We start from the raw sequence: 18,403 nt of genomic DNA, 5'->3' as shown, positions 1-18,403 counted from the left end.
TAGTCCTTTCTCAACATTTAGTCCTCTGTGAAATGTTACAGTCTGGGATTTTCTTCCAAGTCATCCATTGGGAGTGGGGACGTGGATGAACGTTCAAATGAAGCAAAACAGGCCATGAATGGAAAACTGCTGAAGCCAGATTATGGGCATATGAGAGCTTATCATAGTATCCGTTCCTGTTTTGTATATGCTAAAAAGATCATTATCATAAAAAAATGAAAAAATTCACTCCTCTGAGCTGAGTTTGTGCTTTTGATTAAAAGGACAAATATTTTTAAGATTTCTGAATGAATTTCAGGATGGTGTCTCCCCACTATAAAGTTGAAACCAGGTAGTAATAACAGGAAGGACAAACCCAAATCAGTCTGCTAGAATTATTAGAGTCGAGGTGGATGACAACATTTATTGGACAATCTGAAAGGACAGATCAGTGAGATGAAAATCAGAAGTTTTTTTTTAAATGTCAAAGTAGGGGGGGAAAAAATCTCACTTTTCTAACATAACAGCTGTCGTGATTTTTATATGCAGCCTTCTAGTCATTTTGACTCATATTATTTTATATACTTAAAACTCTAGGTATATATACTTTTATATTAATATATTTTCTTAGTTAACAATATGGCATAAGCAATTTCTGATTTAAAAGTCTTCCAAGCTGTGATTTTAACGGCTTCACACGATTCTGTCGAGTGTACTTAGCATATTTTACTAGTTTGCCTCCTGATTATTCCAATGCCCTTGCCCCCAAGAAGAAAGGCGTAACTCTGTACTCCTACAGTGCTTCTTCACTTTCCGAATGACAATTATTCTTAGAGAGGCGTGGGTCCTGCCTGACAACACACGCGAAACCCAGTGGAGAAGAAAGCAGTCAGCACTTACATTAACAGCCAGCATGTCATTTTCAAAGGCCTCACGCAGCTTCTTCATAATCTCTATTTCGGCGTTGGCACAGGCCTCAACTGTGCCCTTCACAGTGATGGTTCTTTCAGGGTTGTATATGCTCAAATCCTGCAAGCTGGCCACCAGGAAAAAAGAGAAAAATTCCCTTTTTTCAAAAGGAAAAATAAAATCCCAGAAGGGTCACACTCAAGTCTTGGTGGAAGAGGCAGGGACGGATACCCTCACCTCACACTGTGGCACAGAACATCTGCCATCTTATCTCAAAACTTTGCAGTGACTTAGATGGTATCAGCAGAGAAGGTCTGACTGGGAACTACTTATGCATTTGTTTTGACAGTGCTGAAGATAATTATATGATTATCTTATGATTACATTCCCATTATAAGGAAAAGCAGATGAACGAGCTGGACATATCAAAATGCTCACATTCTCCATTACTGGGCACAGTTAATTGGAACAAGTGGCTTACGATGAGATTGTTATCTTGGTCCCTGTCTCATGTTCAATTTTCTTCAAATTTCTGCCTTCTTTTCCAATCAGTCTTCCAACCAAGCCATTGTGGGCCAAGATCTTCAGAGGAATCTCTTCAGCTCTAAAAGAGACAAGCAACAATTTGACATTTAAGTTGAACACAATGGTTGACTTAAGAGCTATTGTTGTTGTTTAGTAGCTAAGTCATGACCAACTCTTTTGCAACCCCGTAGACTGTAGCCTGCAAGGTTTCTCTGTCCATGGGGTGAAGAGCTATCACCCTCCTTATTTCTTATAAATAGAAGCTGTTTCTGTTCAGCTACCAAGTGGCCATGGGCTTTAGGAGAAGCTGGGTTTCTCATTAACTCTAGCGCATGAATTCTGATTAACACAAGCCAAATCATGTTAATTTTACTCCCTTGTTGTGACTGGTTGGGAGTAGGTCCATGAGAGAGACTGGCCAATGAGGTATCAGAAGAGGTCTGTAGGGTGGCTTTAGGAAGGTTTTCCTTGCTCTTAAAAAAAGCACAAGGGGTAATGACACCAGTCAGATGGTAGACTAGAACTACAGGTCCTCCTATCCCTACAGAGACACCAAGTTGACAACAAAAGATAGGCTAAACTCTCTGAGAACTCTAGAGATCAGGGGAGAAACTATACCACCCAGGCTTTTATAAAACCAAAAAGGGATTCCAGCAAAAGCAGGAAGTAGTTTTGTGGCGTTTGGTATGCCTTTCGTGCTCCTTCTCCTACACAGCACAGCAAAGGGAAACTGGGAGGAGATCCTCCACACCAAGGCCCCTCCCCTGGGACGGAAACGAAGGACTGGACAATGAGTCCAGCATTCTGGCTTGCCTGGGCGCTGCCTGCGAGATAGGTTTCTGTCTCTCCTAACTTAGGGAGCTGCTGAAAACAGAGGTGTATAGTGTGTTAGAGCTGCAGTGCCACAGTCAGAAGCCAGGAGGAGAAAGAAATCAGAAATGGTTTGAGAGGTCCTAAAACCTCCAGCCAGGCTGATTAGTGAAGGTCTTCCCCTGAACAAAGCCAGTATGCAAAGATTCTGAGAGGTGATTGCTTTTTCTGATGCCCAAATTCCAGCAAAAAAAAATTATAAGCCATAGAAAGAAACAGAAACATGGTCTAATCAAAGGATCAAAATAAAACTCCAGAAACTGACCCTAAAGAAATGCAGATCTATGAGCTACTTGACAGACTTTAAAATAATGATCATAGAGATGCTCAATGACCTAAATGAGAATACAAACAACTAAATGAAATCAGGAAGGTGATGCATAAACAAAGTGAGAATATCAACAAAGAAAAAGAAACTATGAAAAAACAACCTAACAGAAATAATAGAGTTGAAAATGTAACTGAGATATTAAAGGGATTCAAAAGCAGATATGATCAGGCAGAAGACAGACTCAGAAAACGTGAATATCAGTCATGTGAAATCATCAAGTGAAGAGAGAAAAAAGAATTAAAAAAAAGTAGAGACAGGATAATGGGCTATGGAACACTATCAAATCGAACAAGAAATGTGTCATTGGAGTCACAGAAGGATAGAGAGAGACAAGGGAGAGACCAGGAAATAGGCAGAAAACTTTCCAAATCTGAGGAAAGAAATGGACACACAGATTTAAGAAGCTCCAAGAACATCCACCTGGGATAAACCAACAATCACACTGAGACATATTATAACCCAGGTGTCTAAACTCAAAGAGAAAATCTTGAAAGCAGCATGAGAAAAGTGATTAGTAACATACAAGAAAGTTTCCATAAGATTACAGTTGGATTTCTAAGCAGAAATCTGCAAGACAGAAGGGAACGGGATGACATACTCAAAGCACAGAAAGAAAAAACTATCAACCAAGAATACTGTATCTAGCAAAACTGTCTTTGAAAATGATAGGAAAATTAAGACTTTTCCAGATAAACAAAAGTCAAAGGAGCTCATTACTCCTAGACCAGTTCTACCAGAAATGCTTAAGGAGTCTTTTAAGTTGAAATGAAAAGATGGTTCAACATACAAAAATTAATATAATATATTATATTAACAGAATGAAAGACAAAACCCACATGATCACCTCAATTGATAAAAGAAAAGGCATATCAGATACACTGAAGAAAGTAAAACAGAAAGAAAAGTCATGGGCCTTTGAGGCTATGATTCAGCTGACCCTGCGGTCATTCTCACATAGTAAGGACTTCTAATTATGGGACATCAAAACTGTTTATTACTTAAGCCATTCGTTATGTTTTCTGTTACTTGAGACCAAAAGCATCTAACAGATGCACAACAACAGCCTCAAAACAAAGGGATGCTTGAAGACGCTCCATTAGAATGTGACTTACAGAGGGCAGGATTTTTCGTCAGCTTTGTTCACTGGACACAGAACAGTGCTTGGCACATAGTATGTACTCAATAAATATTTGGTAAATGAATGGCTAAGTGGTAAAGAACCTGGCCGCAATGCAGGAGACATGGGTTTAATCTCTGGGTCAGGAAGATCCTCTGGAGGAGGAAATGGCAACCTACTCCAGTATGCCTGCTGAAAAATCCCATGAACAAGAGAGGAGGCTGGCAGGCTATAGTCCATGGGGTTGCAAAGAGTCAGACAAGACCAAACATGCACATAAATGAATAAAAGGGAAGTTTAGGATCCCTCTTCTCCTCCATTCTCCACCTCCTACTCATCTTCCTCAGGGATCAGCTGAAATGTCACTTACACAGGAAAGCTTTCTCTGAAATCCCTAAATCTCTTTCTGTCTCTCTAAAGCCTTGATTAGGGCCTCCAGTTACCTGCAGTTGTTTTCCACAGTAGCACTTATCATAGCTGTGCTTAATTACTTACTGGTGTAATTGTTTGTTTAGCAGATGTCTCACACTGAATTAAAAGAAAAAAAACGGAACTGGATCTTGTTCAGAGTTGTAGCTTCAGCCCCTAGCACAGGGGCTATGGTGCCTCATTAAAAAAAAAAAATGCAGATTTCAAAGATATTCAAACTCTATCTTGGCTCTACATAAATACTTTAAAAATCCAATTTATTTAGCAGTCTTTTTGATTCTTTAAAATATTGCAAGATGATGACACCTAATTTAAAGGGCCAAGGAGGGTAACATTTATAAAGTTCTCAATAATTTGGATGAGAGAGGGGCTTCTTTAAATTAAGTCACAGCATTTGGGGGATTCCAAAAGTCCCAAATAGTAAGTAATTCATAAGTAAAATGTTAGAGTTCCTCATGAAGCCTAAGAATTTGCAATGTTTTTCTTTTAAGAACTACTCTCATCTCCTTGGTTTTAGAACACTATTATTTGACACTGTTTGAATATAAATTAGTTTTATATTCAATTCATCCCTCACTGCTTCTTTATAAAACTGCCACAATCCATGCCTATAAGTGGATTTTGCCAGACTTACATAGAGCCTTTTTTATTATATTATCTATTCTATTACCATTAATTTGTTTATAATACAAATTAATAAATTTGTATTACTAAATTATACAAGTCACTATGAACTGTATTTGTCATTCAAATTGGTACAACAGGAATCCTAAGCAATATTTTGTGAAAGAAATGGACAAAGGAGATACAAGAAAAAAGAATACTCAGATACCAGTTTCTACTATTTAAGGAAACATAATCCAAGCTTAAGAGTCCAAGGGGCTTAGGAGCAAAACCCTTTTGATGGTTTTGGTGCAAATGTAGTTTTTGAATCTGCCCCATCCAATATGATGGCCACTAGCCATACATGTGACTACTTAAATCTGAACGGATCAAGTTAAAATATTCAGTACCTCCACTGCACTTGTCACATTTTAAGCACTCAACAGCAACATCTGGCTAGTGGTTATTATAGTGAACAGTGCAAATATAGAACATTTCCATTAGCATACGCACTGGACAACGCGGTTATGTTCCCATCAATAATTACTGCCAGTGAGTGACGGAAGCATTAGGATCACCAAGAGAAACGTGCAAGTAGAGAAATAGCCACATTGTAAACATAAAAGATCTATTTCCCATTGTAGTCTCTATGGAATGAATACCTGAAAATTAATCCTTCCCCTGCTCCCTTTAACTGAGAAATAGATTTACAGCTCTTTGAAAACTTTCCTGGGTTAAATGAATGAGAACCTAATCTTCTTTTCTGTTGAGCGGTCTGGGCATTGCATGCAAACTTACAGTTTGGTCTCATCAGCCTCTTTCTGCATGATTTCAAGAATCATGCGGCATGCTTCAGAGGTTCCCTCTGGGGTGGCATGGATGGTGACGGGCTTCTCTGCAGCCCCAGAGTTCTCCTTCCTATGGATGTCTACCCTGCAGGAAAAGAATCAGGAGCCATAGCACAGCGTCATCTGGCACTGGACCCTAGTCCAAGAAAGTGTTGCACTGGCCAATGTACAGCAAGGACACAGACAGACAATAAGTGTCATTAGCACATTTGCAACCAATGCCATTCTCCAAGAAGGCAGCAAGCAGTGCAGAAGGTCTTGGGCCAAACCTGAATTCTTTGCAGCTCCACTTAGAAAGGAATATTTCTTACAGGAGTGCTATTGGACAAAGGCACCAAGCCAATGTGGTAATGAAGCCAGTTTGGTAAATGAAGTATTTTGTGTAGTCTTTCAAATGATCTTAAAAGTGAGCAGGATAATACTGCACATTGGCACAGTGCCAGTCTCTGAACTGATTGCAGCTTTTAAAAGCCATATGTTAATCCAACTCTAAACACCAAATTCAAGCAAGCTTTATCTATCTGAGTGTGGATAGAAAACAGAGGCATGCCCTTTCTCTGCCTAAGTTTTTGGTTTCTTTGCCACTGGCAGCCTGCCTTCTTCCAGACTCTTAAAACTAATGGCTCCAAAGCTTGATGACTTTATCAGACTTCTTTGGGTAGTTGTGGCTCTACTTGTTTTTGTTAACTTTCAAAATCACATAATTAATTGTATCCTTTTTTTACTTTGGTTGTTGGAAGCCCAAATCCAAGTTTGGGGCCTATTTCTAAAAAAGTAGGCACACACTTCTGAGAATTAACTTCACTTCTATTTAAACTCGCTACATTTATAAAGCCACCTCAAACTGGAACAAAAAGACATACAAATAAAAATCACTTTCTCAGGGAAGTAGACTTAGAGGGATAAAAGGGGACTGATTTTAAAACAAAAGAAACATCACACAGTACTTCCTCTGACTACTATCTTATCACTTCACTCCTATGATTATAAACCCTGGGATTCATGTAATTGTCCACTTTTTGGAAATAACTCAGATACGTTGAAGAAAACAGCTTTTTCTCTTTCAGGTTATAAAAGCCTCAATGACCTGAGTAAAATGCATTAGGAATATAAAAAACTAATACTTGTAATTTGGCCCTTTATCATTTAAGTGCTTTCACAACAGTTCTTCCATTCAATCTGTCTGACTGTCCTAATTCTCACACTACTCCTAGATTATAGAAGAAGCTGTTGATGCTCAGAAAGCTTAAAATTTTTTCTAAGCTTATATAGCCATTAAATGGGGAAAATCTGAACAAGGGTCTTTGTTTTCAAGTCCTGTGCTTTGTTCATTTTATCATGCTGTGGTCTTCGGAACATAAAAAAAATCAACAGCCTCACAAGTTACTTTACCCACTACAACTCCTACTACCGAGCCAGTCTCCTTAAGCAGACAGAAGACTAAACATAAGGCCAATAATGTACTTCACTTCTTGCTCAGTGTAGCAGTGACTCACCCGTTGCCTTTATGAAGCTGTCTGTGAGACTCCCTAGGTGGTCTCAAAGAATGACTATCACCCTGGGCTCTGACTCAGGAGAGGAGGCGAGAGCTAAGGTAAGTGGGTTCTAGGATCCCATAAAGTTCAGCCCCATACCTCTGTTGTTTTAAAAATATGTAGATGTATTCACAGGCATCAGACAGCTTAGGAGAACAATTTGTGACTGTGAGGTCATTAGTACCTTTTTTTATGAATTATTAGTGTTTCAGGTATGACCTTTAGGACATTGGCACGAAAGCTCATGAAGGCCCCTGGGTTCTGTGTTAGTCTGTTAGTAGTTCTGTTTAAAGAAGCCACTGTCCCATCCAGCACAGCCCCCCACTGCTGATGCAAGCAATAGCAACCTGGGAATGGCCGGGACCCACCAGCACTCAGGGGACCCCTCAGAACGAAGCAAAGGAAGCCCCGGAGGCACGTACCGGGACTGGGTCTGCTTAGTGATGTTCTTTATGGTCAAGCCCTCCTTTCCGATGATGGCACCAACAAACTGGGTGGGGACCAGGATCCGCAGCGGGAAATCAATCTGTCTGGCCTGAGAAGAGCCCCCAGGGGCATGGCCTTGCTCCCGGGAAGAGTGGTCCCCACGCTGGGCTCGCTGAGGGGGCGAAGGGGAGCTCACCTCTTCATCCGGGATGTAGGAAATCTTGAAGGAGTAGTTCTCAAACTGATGCCCGCTTAGCTTCTCGATGGCTCTGAAATGCAGCAGGGGAAGTGGGCTTTGTTAGAGACCCACAATGCCAGGGTCAGTGGACCAGTTCATTCACTCTCCTTTGCTAACTGCCTACGAGTGCGCCGTCCTCAGCACTGAGGACGCAGCCATGAGCAAAACACACGCCATCTCTGCTCTTTCACAGAGGGTGGTTAACAAGGAATCACCAAGTATAGGTCTGGTCTGATATACAATTTGTTGTCCTGCTTTCTTTTTTAACCACTTAAGGCTGTATCAAAAACTGTAAATAGACTCAAAAATTTCAACTGTAATATAGTTATTACTGAAAAGCCAGCAGTAGATAAGCACAAATGAGAAAAACATCCTAGTCCATCCTATGTCTTTCTTAAATATATTATTATTTATACAAATGGATTAATACCAAACATACTACTTTATAACCTTTAAAAATAGTTAATACTCTAGTTTTCTAAGTGACTAAATATCCTGAAATTAAATTTTTACTGGTTAACATTCTATTGATTTGCCATCATTTCCGCAACATATTCTCTACTGTTGTATATATATATACACACATACTCCTAATCTTTTACGATTGCAATAGTGTTGTTATGGGTATCTCTGCAATTACAACTTTACACACAGGACAAATTCCTAATGGAATTTCCTGATGGAGAGCAGGCAGAATTCTAACATCTTAAGTATTGCTCTGAGTCCTTCTGGAAAGGTTTCAACATTTACTATCCCATAGCAGTTCAGAGAGCATTTGTTTCCTTGACACCTCAGAAATACAACTTAACGATACATGAAGTGGAGCAATTTTTTCCACATGTTTTTGGCAGTATCTGAAAAAAATTAACCCTATTCTATAAGGTTAATATTTAGGGTTTGCAATTTTTAAAATATTTATTTATTTGACTGCATCAGGTGCTAGCTGAGGCATGTAGGATCTTCAGTCTTTAGTTGCTGTATGTGAACTCTTAGTTGTGGCGTGCAAACCCTCAGTTGTGACATGTGGGATCTAGTTCCCTGAACAGGGACAGAACCTGGGCCCCCTGTATTAGGAGTGCAGCGTCCTAGCCACTGGGCCACCAGAGAGTCCATAGGGTTTGCAAGTTTATTACAAAGCAGCACTTTGTGAATTCAATAAAAGCAGCAAAGTAATATCATGTACAAAAGTCCTATCTAAGTAGCAGCTAGACAAAAACTGTAAAGGTGAGCTGTTAGTAAATGTGTCCTGCTTATATCCATGTGCAAAAGTCAACAGCAGGGCTTCCCTGGTGGCTCAGAGGTAAAGAATCTGCCTGCCAATGCAGGAGGCATGGGTTTGAGCCCTGATCGGGGAAGATCCACACGCTGCAGAGCAACTAAACCCATGCATCACAACTACTGAACCTGTGATTTAGAGCCTGGGAGCCGCGACTACTGAGGCTTGAGTGCCCTCAAGTCTGTGCTCTGCAACAAAAGCAGCCACTGCCAAAAGCAGCTGGCACACCACAACTATAGAGCAGCCCCCACTTGTCACAACTAGAGAAAAAAGACTGTGCAGCAAAGAAGACCTAGCACAGCCAAAAGAATATATAAAATTAATTTTAAAAATGTTTAAAAAGTTAACAGCAAATGACTGGTGCCTTTTTCAATGCAAAATTAACATTTTGAAAACTAGTGGTATGAGAATGGGTTAAATACGCATTCATGGATGTGGAAACCTTGGAAAAAAACACTAATTCTGGGATGTATAACCAATATGAATATTATGCCACCTCCATAAAGCATGACCACGTGTGACCATAGTTATGAGGACCTGACAGGCACTTCATGGGCCTTCTACAAAAGGAACTTGTTTTTGTTGTTGTTTTTAAAATATTCAATCCCATATGTGTTAACAGCCAAGCTCACAATTAACCATCACTGAAGCAATGTAGCCATGAGTGGGGTCGGGACGTGAATGTGAATAGGAAGAAAAGCCCGAGCCAGGTCTTCTTTGATGAACCAGTCCAAGATGACAATGCTCCCTTGGGCTGATGTCACAGAGGTGAACCCCCCCTTCTAATATTCTTAGAGGGAAAAGGAAGTTTCAGCATTCACCCAATGAGTGTGGACAGAAACAGGCTTGGGCTTTTTCCTCATGGTGCATGGAGAAAGCTCCAGGTCAAAGTGGCTTCCAGTTGTCACAGCAGACTCTAGGGGACACAACGTCAGAGACGTGGTGTTCTCTACTCCTGACTGTTTCAAGATACAGCTCCCACCTTGGTTTTGATGCCAAGGCTCAACATTTTTCAAGATAAAAATCTCTGTACAGTCAACAAACAGATACCCTGGTATAAATTCCCTGGGGCACTATGGATGTGTCAAAGATCTGCATTCCCTGGTGGCTCAGATGGTAAAGAATCCACCTGCAATGTGAGAGACCTGGGTTCAGTCCCTGGGTTGGGAAGATCCCCTGGAGAAGGGAATGGCAATCCACTCCAGTATCCTTGCCTGGAGAATCCCACGGACAGAGGAGCCTGGCGGGCTACAGTTCATGGGGTCGCACGGAGTTGGACATGGCTCAGCAACTGCACCACTACTACTGACGCGTCAAAGATCTGCATCTTTTCAGAAAAGGTTTATAAACACAGGATTCAGTGGAATCCAACGACAAGCTTCCCCGGCATTCCCCAGACCAGATTTAAAGGGAAATAAGCTAAATCCACTTACGTTTTAGCTTCTTCTCTTGTTGCATATGTGACGTTGACAACGGCAGTTTCTGTGTCTGTGTTGACTAGGAAAGAAGCAAAAACTACATTGTCACAGAAAAAAAAAAAAAGGTGTAGCCCTCTGGCTCAATGTAAATAGAGAAAAATGCACAAAAATCTCATTGTTCAAACTCTTAAGAGTTATTTGAATTCTATGTTTATTCATGTGCACTCATAGTAATTTACAATCAATTGAATATACACATTTGTAATCAATTGTATATGTAACTTAAAGCTGTATTTTCTACTTATTTTCAACACTTCTGCATGTGTATATGTTTATGCACAGTTTCTTTGGATTTTTCATTTTTAATGTCTATATAAAATTGCAGCAAGCAAATGGGCCATGATTTTTGCCTAACCATTCCTTAATTGTTGACAAATGGTTGTTCTCAGTATTTGCTCTCTGAAGACTGTTGGTAAATATCACCACTGTTGCAAATACCACTTGATTTGTGTTCTTCTGAATTACTTATTTTTAGTGTCATTTAGAAGAAAAATAATTGGGTAAAAAGAACATAATGCTTTTTAATGATTATTTGCAAATTACTCTCCAAGAAGTTTGTATTAATTTACTGTACCACTATCAGTTTTATCTGCTATAATTTTAAAATAATTGGGTATATATATAAAATAATAAGAAAGTATTTTAATTTTAATTGTTTGTTCATGGACAAGGTTGAACTATTACAATATTTGTTCCACTTTGACTGAATTTGACTGTGTAAGTTAAATCTAGTAACCGTGTACAATGAATCAAGAAAACTGGCAATTCCAACCCACTTGGCTAAAGAGGAGAACATATAAACTCTAAGAGTGGCTAACAAGGTATCACTCTTGTGAGCTGGTTTATCTTGATTAATAATTGATACAGCTTCTTCCAAAGTCAGGTGTTAAAAATGAATTCAAAAGACAGGACAAAACTTTCTCCATCCAAGTCAGTAAACTTAGATCAAAAGTATATTGGTTTCCCCAAAATCAACTGACATAACTAATTCAAAATCTTCTCCATTAAAACATTTAAGCTATTAGGAGACTTGGAATTAACAGCATTAAGCAGAGTATAATTCAAGAAAACCACACTAGAGCTGCTTTTCAAAGTAATAATAAAACCCTCTAGTGCAAGGATTCTTAATTTTGAACCCATGTTAGAGCTTCAGGAATCCTGTACTCACCCTCCCCACTTCCCTGCAAATATTCAAATCTGTGGGGACGTGGATTTTTCTGTCTTATAATTTCCATATGATTTCCAAAAAGGTTAACGGTTACTGTTATCCAATAACTTCAAAGCAGCTGCAGCACTTATGGGGAGGGGTGCATACTCCTCAGGAAGGAACTGCCATTGAGACGTATGGGTCACCAACACTGAAACCAGTCCTGGCCTCAGCCTCGGAGTGTTCGTGTTGCTTTCTAGCACAGAGGTCCTCACAGGACTGCACCTCTCAGCGCAAAATAGGCCATGTGCACCCACAACCACCCTCTCTCGGTGTTGACACCCTGAATGCTACTAGGTCTCAGAGTTATACTTTGGAGTGCAACAGATGAAGCTGCAGACCCAAAAAGGACAAAGGGGCTGGGTTTGAACCTCCTGAATAAAGCTACCCACTAAAAGTCTCAGATTCGTTCTTATTTATATTCTTTGTTCTTCAAAGACATCTGTCTTCAGGAAATCAGACCTGTGATTCTAGGAGGAACTGAACTCCATTCAAATACTTTATTTCATTGGACATGAAAGCTCTATAAAGATTCTTAAAATTCTCCTGCAGAATGCTTTCCTGCTGAATCAGGAATTACCTATGAAACAGAACAAAACAACAGCCCAACACTTCTACCCTACAGTCATGAGGCAGCTAGGGTGCTCTCGAGGGCACAGGTGCTCCTGGAGCTGTGGACTGCCCCAGGGGCCTGGAGTATTTCTGCCTTGCATGGCACTGTCCTGAGTTTATAACATGGTCTTAGCTAGTAACTTGTACAGGTTCATGTCTGGAAGGTCATCTTGCCTACAACATCCAATTCTTACTAGAATGTCTTCCATTTGAGGGAAATAACAAGAACTGAGAACACAGAATCCTTATAAATCATGTCTTCTTTCCGGCTCTTTCCCTTTACCTTGGTGGGCCTATCTCCCAACTTGGGGATGGGCAGTCAGAAGCATGAAACTGAATAATAATATTTTTAATACTCATGGAGTATAGAGCATCTGAATAATTACTGCTTTAAAAACTATTATATTAACTATACTAGCAGACAGACTGCATATGAGAAAATGCATTTTCTGTGATTTTTTTCCTAAGTGAATATTAACAGTTATGTATGACTTCACTGTCTGTAAAGGTAAATGTTTCAGAAGGTAAAAATAAAGTGCCAGGAAAAAGAATATACATTTTCTGGGGATTTACAACACTGTTCCCAAGACAGAGGCTCTCAAATGATACACACAAAAATCACTCGGAAGTGACTGTTTAAAACACAGTTTCATGACTTCTTCCCCCAGAGAGTCTTACTTTGTCAATCTGTCTATGGTGAGCCCCAGGAAACTGCATTTTCCCAAGTGCTCCAGGTGATAATGGTGTAGGAGTCCTACACCTTGAAAAACAGCCCAAGACATCAGGGGTATGTTGTTCTTAATCAGGAAGAAGAAAGTTGTCATAGTATAAATACAGTTACCTCCAAATGAATTAAGCTTCCCCCATCCTGACAGCAATTTGTCCAGTGCTTGAGTACATTACAGAGTATAAGAAATACAGTCTGAAAACCATTCTTTGAATAAATAGACATGGACAGACAGATACAGACATTTCTTACATACATGCAGATATACAAACATACACTCTAGGAAGCTTGCTTCAGTGGAATTTAAACTTATTTGTCCTTGGATTTGACCCAACCTAAAAAAGTTACCAGGCAATATTCCTCTCAAAATTCAACAGGCTAATTTCAGCACTTATTACCTTGCTCCACGTTCTCCACTGTCCCACACTGAGCCAAAAGTCCATCCAACACCTGAAAAAGAAGCTTCACTGTCAGAATTTCAGGTCTTCATAAAAACAGCTAGAAATGAATGGATATACAGGGCTTTCACTTGCTTATTGGCTCCCGAGTAGTCTCTTCACTGAGGAAACACAGCAGTTTTCTTAGTAATTGTTAACAGTCACGTTCATGATGGTTGGAGCCCATTTGCTTTCGAAATGAGAAGCAGACTAATGTACAAAAAGCACTTCTCCTTTCTGAAGGATTTAACCATTCTTCCATCAGATTTCCTTTAGGGATCTCCTTATTTTATGAAGCAATGAGATATATACATGCTCAAAATTTTCCACCAATAAAAAGTGTTTTTTTTTCCCTTAAAGTAACAAAAATGTTAGCCAAAACATTCTATTTCCTTTAAGTCTATTTTGATTCCGTTTGAGTTGGGGAACATGGGGCAGTGTGCCTTTAAATGAGGCAATAAGGCTACTCCTCATATTCTATCTTATTTTAAGGTAACAATCTTGTAAGAAATTTTACAACTCTGAAAATATGTCTTAACTGTTATTCACAACAATCAATCCAAAATAAACAAAACACTTGCCCAAACTAACAAAGAACCTTCTATTCTTATTGATTTTTCCATTTATTTCCTTTCAAATCATAATTTAGAAAGGTAAAAATCTTTTCTAAAATCATGGGATAAAAATCACAAGCAAGTCATTTATTTTGTTTAGTTTGTCTGTTGGTGCTTGGTTCCCGAGAAGACAGAACATAAGGGATCAAAGTGTATATCCAGCACAACAAAAGGGACGACTCTGACCCCAGACTCAGGGCAGATCATTCCCATTAGGGTGCTGAAGACCTCTAACTCCTAAACGTGAAAGGGAACTATAACAAAGGGACAAAAGGCCCCGTTACTCCATTAGCAAATGAAGACAGAGAGCAGGAAGATAATTAATACAGAAATGACATTTGCCTACCTCCCACTGCAGGTGAGGAGGGATGTTTCGAATCTGAATTTTCCTGCTCCTGTAGAAAATAAAAGCACAGACACAACAAACAGGCTTAATACCACACTTTCTCACGTGTTAACCAAGGCCTCAGCAAGGGGTTCTGATTGTGAATCAAGAACATCTTGTTTTAAGCTAATCATCGATCTTGCCCATCTGTTAGTATTTGCTTTATGTATTTAGGTGATCCTATATTGGGAGCATATATGTTAATAAATATGATATTCTCTTCTTGTTTTAATCCCTTTGTCATTACATAATGTTCTACTGTATAGCATAGGGAATCACACCTGACATTTTGTAATAAGCTACAATGGAATATAATCTGAAAAAAAAAAAAAAAGAAAAAAACTGAATCACTATGCTGTATACCTGAAACTAATGTAATATTGTAAATCATTAAAAATTAAAAAACAAAAGAGCATCTTGTTTTAAAGTTTTCAATTACTTTGAAGAAAAAAATTAAGAACAAACCTAAGAAGTCTGAACAAGCTAAAGAAACAGTTTAGATGCAAATCTACCATTTCAATTTCCTACGAAAATTAGTTAGAATTTAAATTGCCATATATGTTATAATTATAGATTATTCCCTTTCTCCTCAAAATACATGGTCCTGCAACTGACCCTCCCCTAAAAGGTACCTATGAGAAGTAAAATCACATATACAGTGGGTTGAAACAAGATCTTTGCTAACACCTCAGAATTTCCTTTTAAAAAATTATTTTTTATTTCTAAGTAGGTCATACAGTCCTAATTCAAAAATTAGGACACTTTAAAGAGGCATTCCATGAACAGTCTTACTCATTGCTTGTGTAACCTTCAGTCTCCTTATGCAAATACTAGTAAATCCAAATATACATTCTTGTTTTCCCCTTTTCTTAAGAGAAATATTTGCATATTCTACACACTCACTGCATCTTGTTTTTTTTCACCTAACAGTAATATCTTTCTATTGATACACTGGCAGAGAGAGAGCATCCTCATTCTATTTTACACATGTTGGATGCCCCAAAGTGCACTTGTGTGTATGACAAGTTGCTTTAGTCATGTCTGACTTTTTGCAACCCTATGGACTGTAGCCTGCCAGGCTCCTCTGTCCATGGGATTCTCCAGGCAAGAATAGTGGAGTGGGTTGCCATGCCCTCCTCCAAGGGGTCTTTCCAACCCAGGGATCAAACCCTCGTCCCTTATGTCTCCTGTATTGGCAGGTGGGTTCTTTACCACTAGCACCGCCTAGCCCAACCCTACTGTTGGATATTTGGACCTTCTGCCTTTTTTTTTAGGCCTTGATGCATGTGGGATCTTAATTCCCTGACTAGAGATTGAACCCACACCCCCTGCATTGGAAGCATTGGACCACCAGGGAAATCCTTCTCCTGCCTTTCTATTCAGAAGATCTTTCTCTTTTTCCAAGACATCTTACTGGTCTGATAACTCTGATTTAGATCATTTCTTGTTTTTACCTAAGCTTTTAAATTAGATAGAAAGAAGAACAGAAACAAGAAGATAAGAATTTTTCTGTCTTTGAATTACATCCTAGATCTTGGAAGGAAAACACAAATCACATTTCAATGTTGGCGAGGTCATGTCACTGGAAGGATTTGGCACTGAGATCCCATAAAAATCCCCTTCGGGGGTTGCAAGAGTGGAGATGCGGCAGCCAAAGTGTGCCCCGTTACTTTTCCTCTCCTTTGTGTCAGAGGTACCAAACAGTCGCTCTATGCAGTCACAAATTTCTCCACCGCTTTAATCTGGGCCACAGCCACAGAAAGCAATGTTACAATTCACGCAGAGAGAAAAAGGAGAGAGACAGAGAAGTGCATAGGCAGAAGAAATAAGAAACAAACAATAAAAGATCCGAGGGGCTCCTGTTTTCTCAGATTGTTTTTATTAAATTAAGGGAAGGCCATCCTTCTCTTCCAGATCCCATATCCTACTTCCATCTTATTTAAAAAAAAAAAAAGAATGCATTCATGTTTTACCACAGCTGCTTAAATGACTATACTATATAAGCCACTCTGTAGAATCTCTATAATCTTGTGTCAGGATAGGAAGGAGAAAAAAGAATCAAGAACTAATTTCTACTTCTGTGCTATGCAGGCTCATTTCTGACACTGCCTTTGGCAAGAGTTTATAATAAAATTGCTGACACCATCCCATACAGTGGCTCCATGGAATGCTCCACAAAGGATGTCACAAGCCTAACTATTTATAGAAAAGGCAGCATAATTTGCAGGAAAAATTGAGTATTTCTAAGAAAAATACTTTCGTTATCTCCAAGTATAAATAAACACTGACTCCAACTGCTAACCAAGAATTCAAGAGAAATCCTATTGGAAGAAACTTGTGCACAGACACAAAGATTTGAATAAAGACAGATACTAATGCTTTGTTCTGACAAAGAATGAAAATCATCTGAATATCCACCATCAGGGAGATGAATAAGTAAACCGTAGTACAGCTATAATATGGAACATCACACAGCTGTCCGAAAGAATGAAGTAGACATATGTCCGTGGCCATAGGGCACTCATCTTAAAATATTGTAAGATGAGAGCTAGTTACAGATTAGGCTGATCCTATTTTACAAGAGTGGAAAACAAAACTACATGTCATTAAATGTGTGTATATGTAAAGAAAAAGGTAGCTACAAACATTTAGTTGGCAAAATGAGACATGTACTTTTTATTTTAGTTCTGGTTTGTTTGCTTTTTGTAAAAATGAGAATACGTTCATGTCTTATTTGGTTTAAAAAATTAACAATTAAAACTCCTACTAAAGCTGCTTTCATGAATTGACAAGATTCATTTTTTTTAAAGTATCCTGGAACCTGATTAAATAAAGAAAACCCAAACACCTTACTTTCTCCATGCTTACATTAGGCATCCTTCTTGGAATCTTATTTAAGAGAGGATTAATTTTTCTGGCAAACTCCTTTGTTCACAGTGTATAAATAATCAAATTCCACCCAGTCCAGATGATCCCAAATCCTAACTGAATGGGTCTAAAATAATGACACTTCATAATGTCATGTCAGGACTGCACATCAGGCTTTCAGCTGAGTAACTGGAATGTTCATTAAGCAGGGCTCTGGGAGAAAGCATCTCTAAAAAGTTAGTGCGTCTCATCTCTAACCTTAGACCAGGATGGAAAGAAAAAGAACTGAGAATTGAAAAGGGGAAATGGAGCTCACTGCAGTAGAACCCTGCTCACCTGGAGCTCAGTCAGGTCACCTGGGAAAACACCCTGAGAGACTTGTTTTTCCGGATCAGGAGTGACCAGGATCTCTGGGATCCGCTAACTCCCATGGCATCATCTAGACACTCTGTCATCTCATCAGGGTACCCGGAATGCCCGACTCCTTTTCCCTTGGGAGGGATTTCCGTATGCCCTTCAAAACCCAGCTCACATCTACAGACAATTCCAGGGCATCTCCAGAAAAGAGTGGTTTCCATGCACTCTTAAGTTTTTATAACAGTTCCCTCTATGCTCTAATTACTTATCTGCTGGCACTGTCCCCTCTTGGGATTGGAAATTTCCTCAAGGACAGGCTCCTTGTTTACTGGTGTCCTGTCCAGCCAGGGGCCAAGCACACAGCAGAGAAGGAGAACATGGAGCTCTGGGGGCTGTAAAAGCACTGCTGTTGCTGGCTGTAGTCTACTTACGATGCTGTGGGCCTTCTAGCCCCACAGGTGCTTTCCTTCATCGTCAGGGAGTAAAGAGGAGAGGGAAAGACTTCTTTCCCCTCTTTTCTTTAGAGAAGAAACCCAGCATTTGGCTCAATATTGAACAACATATGTGGATCTTTCTCCCTTGAAATCCATAAAAATGTGCCCTGCTCGCAAACAAGCCAAATTTATACAATA

General features: G+C 39.4%; 1 protein-coding gene across 2 annotated transcripts in view; it reads right to left on the bottom strand.

The window, feature by feature from the left end:
* Nucleotides 1-18,403, bottom strand: part of IGF2BP2 (insulin like growth factor 2 mRNA binding protein 2) — a 162,050-nt gene that overhangs the window by 25,114 nt on the left and 118,533 nt on the right. For both annotated transcript variants that reach the window (XM_052636459.1, XM_052636460.1), the window contains 7 exons: nucleotides 14,508-14,556; nucleotides 13,509-13,560; nucleotides 10,520-10,583; nucleotides 7,569-7,841; nucleotides 5,562-5,696; nucleotides 1,370-1,492; nucleotides 880-1,015 (listed from right to left, as the gene is read on the bottom strand). In XM_052636459.1, the coding sequence (XP_052492419.1) occupies nucleotides 880-1,015; nucleotides 1,370-1,492; nucleotides 5,562-5,696; nucleotides 7,569-7,841; nucleotides 10,520-10,583; nucleotides 13,509-13,560; nucleotides 14,508-14,556 (832 nt within the window). The remainder of the gene's footprint in view (nucleotides 1-879; nucleotides 1,016-1,369; nucleotides 1,493-5,561; nucleotides 5,697-7,568; nucleotides 7,842-10,519; nucleotides 10,584-13,508; nucleotides 13,561-14,507; nucleotides 14,557-18,403) is intronic.

Source organism: Budorcas taxicolor, chromosome 1 (genome assembly GCF_023091745.1).
Source record: "Budorcas taxicolor isolate Tak-1 chromosome 1, Takin1.1, whole genome shotgun sequence".
In the NCBI taxonomy this organism is placed as follows: Eukaryota; Metazoa; Chordata; class Mammalia; order Artiodactyla; family Bovidae; genus Budorcas; species Budorcas taxicolor.
The sequence above is the reverse complement of the archived record's forward strand: the minus strand, read 5'-3'. Positions and strand labels throughout refer to the sequence as shown.